At 40.7% G+C, this 6,000-nt stretch overlaps 1 protein-coding gene across 1 annotated transcript in view; it reads left to right on the plus strand.

The window, feature by feature from the left end:
* The window catches only part of vps50 (VPS50 EARP/GARPII complex subunit), a 158,481-nt gene that overhangs the window by 19,637 nt on the left and 132,844 nt on the right, over window positions 1-6,000 (plus strand). The window contains exons 3-4 of the mRNA XM_048610923.1: window positions 3,326-3,448; window positions 4,309-4,327. Of these exons, the coding sequence (XP_048466880.1) occupies window positions 3,326-3,448; window positions 4,309-4,327 (142 nt within the window). The remainder of the gene's footprint in view (window positions 1-3,325; window positions 3,449-4,308; window positions 4,328-6,000) is intronic.

Here is a 6,000-nt window from a genome sequence, read left to right on the forward strand (position 1 = left end):
TGAGGTACAGTGAAAAGCGTTGGCTTATGTGCTTGACAAGCAGATTGTACTATACAGTGCATCAGGGTATGCGCAGGCTACAACGTTACAGCTGCCGTAAAAGTGCACAGAGATAGACATGAACATTAAAGAGGCCCATTCAAAACTCTGACAACCGGGAAAAGACTGTTCTTGAATCAGTTCGTACGTGTATTTAGACTTTTATATCTTCTGCCTGACAGGAGAGGGTGAAAGACAATGTAACTGCAGTGGGAGGGGTCTTTGATTTTGTTGGTTGCTTTCCTGTTGCAGCAGGAAGTATAGATGAAGTCAATGGATGAGAGGCTGGTTTGTATGATGGACTGGGCTGTGTTCACAACTCTATAGTTTCTTGTGGTCTTGGGAAGAGCAGTTGCCATACCAAGCTGGGATGCATCCAGATAGGATGCTTTCTGTGGTGCATCCATAAAAATTAGTAAGAGTCTTTATGGACAGGCTGAATTTCCTTAGCCTCCTGAGGAAGTAGATGTGTTGTGCTTTCTTGATTATAGTGTCAAAGTGGGTGGACCAGGTCATATTGTTGGTGATCAACACTCCCAGGAACTCGATGCTGTCGACCATATGGACCTCAGCACCATTGATGCAGACAGGTGCGTGCCCTCCACTCCACTTCACTTCCTAAAGTCAATGACCAACTGCTTTGTTTTGCTGACATTGATGGAGAGATTGTTGTCTTAACACCATGCTACTCTTTCCTTTCTGTACCCCATCTTGTCATTGTTTGAGATCCAACCTACAACGCTGGTGTTGTCAGCAAAGTTGTAAATTTGGTTGGTGCGGAATTTGGCCCCACATTTGTGTGTGTAAAAGGAGTATTGTAGGGGGTTGAGAACGCAGCCATGCGGGGCACCAGTGTTGAGGATAAGCGTGGAGGAGGATTATCACTTACTGAATATGGTCTGTTGGTCAGGAAATAAAGAATCCAGTTGCAGAGGCAGTAGCAGAAATCTAGGTCCTGGAGTTTGGAGATAAGTTTGTTTGGAATTATGGTGTTGAAGGTAGAGGTGTAGTCCATAGTTAGGAGCCTGATGTAGGTATCCCTGTTGTCGAGATGTTCCAGGGATGAGTATAGACCTCGGCAGATGGCGTCTGCTGTGGACGTGTTACGCCGGTGGGCGAATTGCAAAGGATCAAGGCAGTTTGGTAGGCTGGAGTTGATGTGATCCATGACTAACCTCTCAAAACACTTCAAAATTATTGAGGCCAAAGCCCCTGAGTAGAAGTGATTGAGGCACACTGCATGATTTTTCTTTGGCACTGGGATGATGGTCATCTTCTTGAAGCAGGTGGGGACTTCAGATCGTAGTAAGGATTGTAATCTGCGAATACTCCTGCCAGTTGGTCCACACGGGATCTGAGTGCACAGCTGGAGACTCTATCTGGGCCAGTTGCTTTCCATGGGTTCACTCTTCAGAAGGCTGATCTGATGTCTGTGGCGGTGACTGGGGGTACAGGTGCATTCGAGGCTGTCAGGATAGGTGACATCGTTTTACTGCCCATCTGCTGAAAGCGAGTGTAGAATGCATTGAACTCATCAGGTAGAGATGTACTGTTGCCCTTGATTCTGTTTGACTTTGCCTTGTGGTTTGTTATGTCGTGTAATCTTTGCCACAGACGATGTTTGTGGTTAGTCTGCTCTCGAGCTTAGTTTGGTATTGCCTCATGGCGTCCCTGCTGGCCTTGAAGGTTGTACCTGGATTTCCTGTATGGGTCTGACTTGAATGCTTCAGATCTGATTTCTAGTCGGCAACGTTTGGATTAACTTGTTCAGTACGCAGTCATCTTCACACTTACTAATGAAGTCTGTGATGGTAGTGGCATACTCATTTAGGTCAGCTGCTGAGTTCTTGAATACAGACCGGTCCATAGACCCTACATAGTCCTGTAGAACCCCTTCTGTTTCCTCAGACCAACACTGTATTCGTTTCTGTACTGATGCCTCACACTTCAGTTACTGCTTAAACTGGGAGGAGGAGTGCAGTGTTGTGGTTTGATTTTCCAAAATGCAGACTGGGAATGGAGCAGTAGGCATCTTTGATTTTTGTGTGGCAATGGTCAACGATACTCGGATCTCTATTGGGACAGGAGATGTGTTGGTGGTATTTTGGTAGCACATTCTCAAGTTGAAGTCACCGGCTATGATGATCAAAGCTTTGGCATGTTCAGTCTCAAGACTGTTTGTAGCGTTGAACACTTCATCAAGTGCACGTTTCACTTTCGCATGGGGTGGGATATAGACCGCCGTCACGTTAGCGGAGGTGAACTCGTGCGGCAGGTAGTATGGACAGCATTTCACTGTTAAATATTCCAGTCTGGGGAGCAGCGACTCACCAGGGTCACCAAGTCTGAGCAATGGGAGGTTTTGATGATGAGGGAGATCCGACCACCCCTTGCCTTGCCACCATTTGGTGAATTGAGAAGCCCTCCGGTTGTAACGCGTAGTCAAGTGTGACAGGGGTGAGCCATGTCTCTGTGAAACAGCAGTCCCTCAATTCTGTTTGGAAGGTGAGTCTAACTTTAACGTCGTCCACCTTGTTTTTCAATGGCTTGGATGTTTGCCAGGAGTATGCTGGGAGGGGATGCTTGATATCTTGGAGTTTCAGTCTCACTTTGAATTACTTTGAATGCTACTAATCGTTTAAAAAGATTGCACTTTACTTGACAAAATAGTTGTATCATTATCTCATTATTTTCTTTTTGAGAAACAATTGTATCGCTGAATGAATTGATCGCTATCATTATCTCATTAGTCAAATATTTAATTCTTGCGCTTGAACAGTAATAGTTTTTAAAATTAATACTTGACTGTGGAACAGGAGATGTGCATAAGAAACTTTGAATTCAATTAAGTCAAAGACTTTACAACTACAAGAAAGGTATTCGTGACTATTTGTATAGATCACTATTGGCATAATGATAGTAGTTTTATGGTTGAATTAATGCTGTTTAACTGTCTTCACTACTTGTATGTTAATGTTTGTCCAACTGAGATATACCTGCTGTTTTATTCCTATGAAAGTTGATTAGAGTGGCATAGAAACCATTCCTACGAATTCTATTGTGGAAACGTTTCTAAATTGCTATTAGAGTGAAATTCAAATTTAACTAGCACAAAAAAAACTCAATTAATTATTTTCATCTTTACGAGCAGCAGAATTTAATCTTATTGCTTAGTTTTAAATGGACGATTCAAGTAATTCTTGAATTCTTAAATTACTGGAATTACTTGAATTTGTGCTATGCTTGTATCACCTTGTACAATGTGTTCTTACTTTCTTTAATTCAGGAAGAACTAAGAGAATTAAGGGAAATTCCCAGTGACCCTCAAGCGGAGCAGGAAATAATTAACAGCATTGAAAAAATTTATTTCAACAATGACTCATTTGATGTTGTGAACTATGAGCTGGAGGTAACTGCAACATGTTTCCTTTCTGTTTGTTTTTTGAAAAATGTTGAAGATGCACAAGTAGCTTTTGAATTGTCTGAATATGACATAAGGTGGCCAGTTATAACCAAGCCCACCTACCTGGCAATTAATGGGACTGAGTACAGTGCTCATTTTATACCCTGCCTTATTACTCCTCATTGAAGTTAAGATTGAAAATGAACCCCAATCATTTAAGAGCACTCGGCAGTTGAGATTCACTTTTAGATTGTAATCATTTGTCTTTGATGGGGTGCCACTGTGCTATTAATGTTGGCTAATTTAAGTTCATTTTTTTAACCAATATTTTATTTTTGTGCAGACTAGATTGATAGTTGCACTGGTTGCGGTCAGTACAAAATCTCATTAGATTTTCTGTATGTCTGTTGCGTGGTCTGACTAAGAACGTGATGAATAAGTTGAGAATACTTCAAATACTTTTGAATTACCGAATTATTACAGTGCAGCAGCATAATATTATGTCTGCAGCAGCTCTCCAAATGAGCTTTTCAATAACGCCACTATCCTGCCTTCTCTCCATAACCTGCACAATGTACCATTTCGAATACCAATCTAACTCACTTTTGAAAACCACAATCGAACTGACTTCCACTACACTTTCGGGCAGTGCACTTAATTTGATTGTAGAAAATGCGGATTATGGAATTTTAGCTTCCACCATCTGATTGTCATGTCCGAGACTATTCATGGACTAAAATACGTGTTAGACAGGAAGAAACATGGACCTAAAATGGCCGTGGTCATGTGAACACATTGAGGGAACTTACATGAGTTCCATGTGAAATAGGCAGAACCATTTGCATTTAAATTAGCATTTTTATCAGAAGGTACCAAAACCAGTCAGTTCAGGTGTTACGACTGTGATGGGAGGATTGGATAAATCCCACTGCTCCACAAGTCGTGCCATGTGTATACAAATGTGTTGATTTAGAAACCAAAATGGCCAATTTTTTTTACTACTATTCAGAATAAAAATGATATTGAGCAGGCTTCTTTAGTAAACACAAAATCTGTTTATTATAAACCAACCTTATTCTTAAAGCACGTGGCCAGCACTGGTCAAAATCTAAACTGTGATCTGGATTTAAACCGAATCCTCATTATCTCAAGCACAGGCACATACTCACCTCACAAAAAGACATGTCTCTGTAGTGATGATGCATCTTTAAAATAAGTGCAAGGGAAAAAACAATCCCGGTTGCCTGAGAGTCTGGAACTTAAAGACATAAAGTGATGATATCTCCTATCCACTGGATTTCCTGGCAATGAAATCCAATTATAGGCAGCTGCTGACTGTAATCAGAACTGTAGTTCTACATAAAACTGCATTAGTGTTGAGAACATGGTCACTGTCAGAATTTACTGGTTTCACAAGGTTGTCAGAAAATCTGATATGTAGAAACTCTATCAGGTTCCCAAGAGCTTTTACTGAGAACAAATTTCAGGAGATTTTCTTGCAACGTCTGGAATGTCTTTGTTATTGGTTCCTGGATTTGACAAATAGAATTCTAAGTCCAGAGAAGGTTGCCAGGCAAATATTAGCATTGGGTTTGGGTTTGCCTAGTCTTTTCAAAGCCAAGCTTTCCAGTAGTGAAGGCAATAAACCCTAGATCTTATCTCCTTGAAAGCTTTGGATGGCTGAATTCTGCAAAGTCTAATTTTTCTGTGAACAGAAATGACTTAAATTATACATTAACATAAACCTGTTGACCTCATCCTTGACAAAACCTTGTTTAAATGTCCGAACTCTTCCAATCTTCCAATTTTTCCACACAATTCTTCAATGTAAATATTTGCATCTGTTAAATTCAATTGTGTATGATTTCATGTACAGGGTGGCTAGCCAGTTTACCAGCTTGGAAAAACGATAGACCTAGAATGTACACGATATACAAGCTTTATCTCAACAGCACCATTCCTGGCAGCAGATCTAAGAAGAAAAAATGGATTTGAGTATTAATGAAAAAAGACATATTTTGCTGAAGCTTTTCATTTTGCACTCCCAATTCATAAGAAATATCAATGTGAGGGAAAATGACATTAATAAGTTATGAGAGGGGAGTACTGGCAGGTTCACGAGGACTGTGGTTGGCTGTGATGTTGCCATGGAGAATGCACCACTTAGGTGATGACTGACAATGAAATGTCAAGCTTTGTTTCAATTTTAGACAGGTTGACTCTAGTCAAGGCATTGCCTTGAGAAATGAACCAGAGTGTGACTGTCATGTATTTTGCTATGTTGAAACAGGTGCACTATGTGTCGTCATTAACTGGTGCGTTCTCCAAGGCTATGCTTCTACCAATCAGAGTCTACTTGCCAACCAGTGACAAGATTCTCATAGAATAACCAATGTAGTTTACCCTTTACTTTGGTATATCTTGCCAATTGGCCTGATAAGTACACGAGAAAAAGCATCAACAAAATGTTTTATTTTGCAGCAGTACGCAAGGCCTGTCCTATCAAAGAACTGTATAAAACTGGAGATAACAAGGTGTAGAGCTGGATGAACACAGCA

This window comes from Rhincodon typus, chromosome 2 (genome assembly GCF_021869965.1).
Source record: "Rhincodon typus isolate 14 chromosome 2, sRhiTyp1.1, whole genome shotgun sequence".
Taxonomy (NCBI): domain Eukaryota; kingdom Metazoa; phylum Chordata; class Chondrichthyes; order Orectolobiformes; family Rhincodontidae; genus Rhincodon; species Rhincodon typus.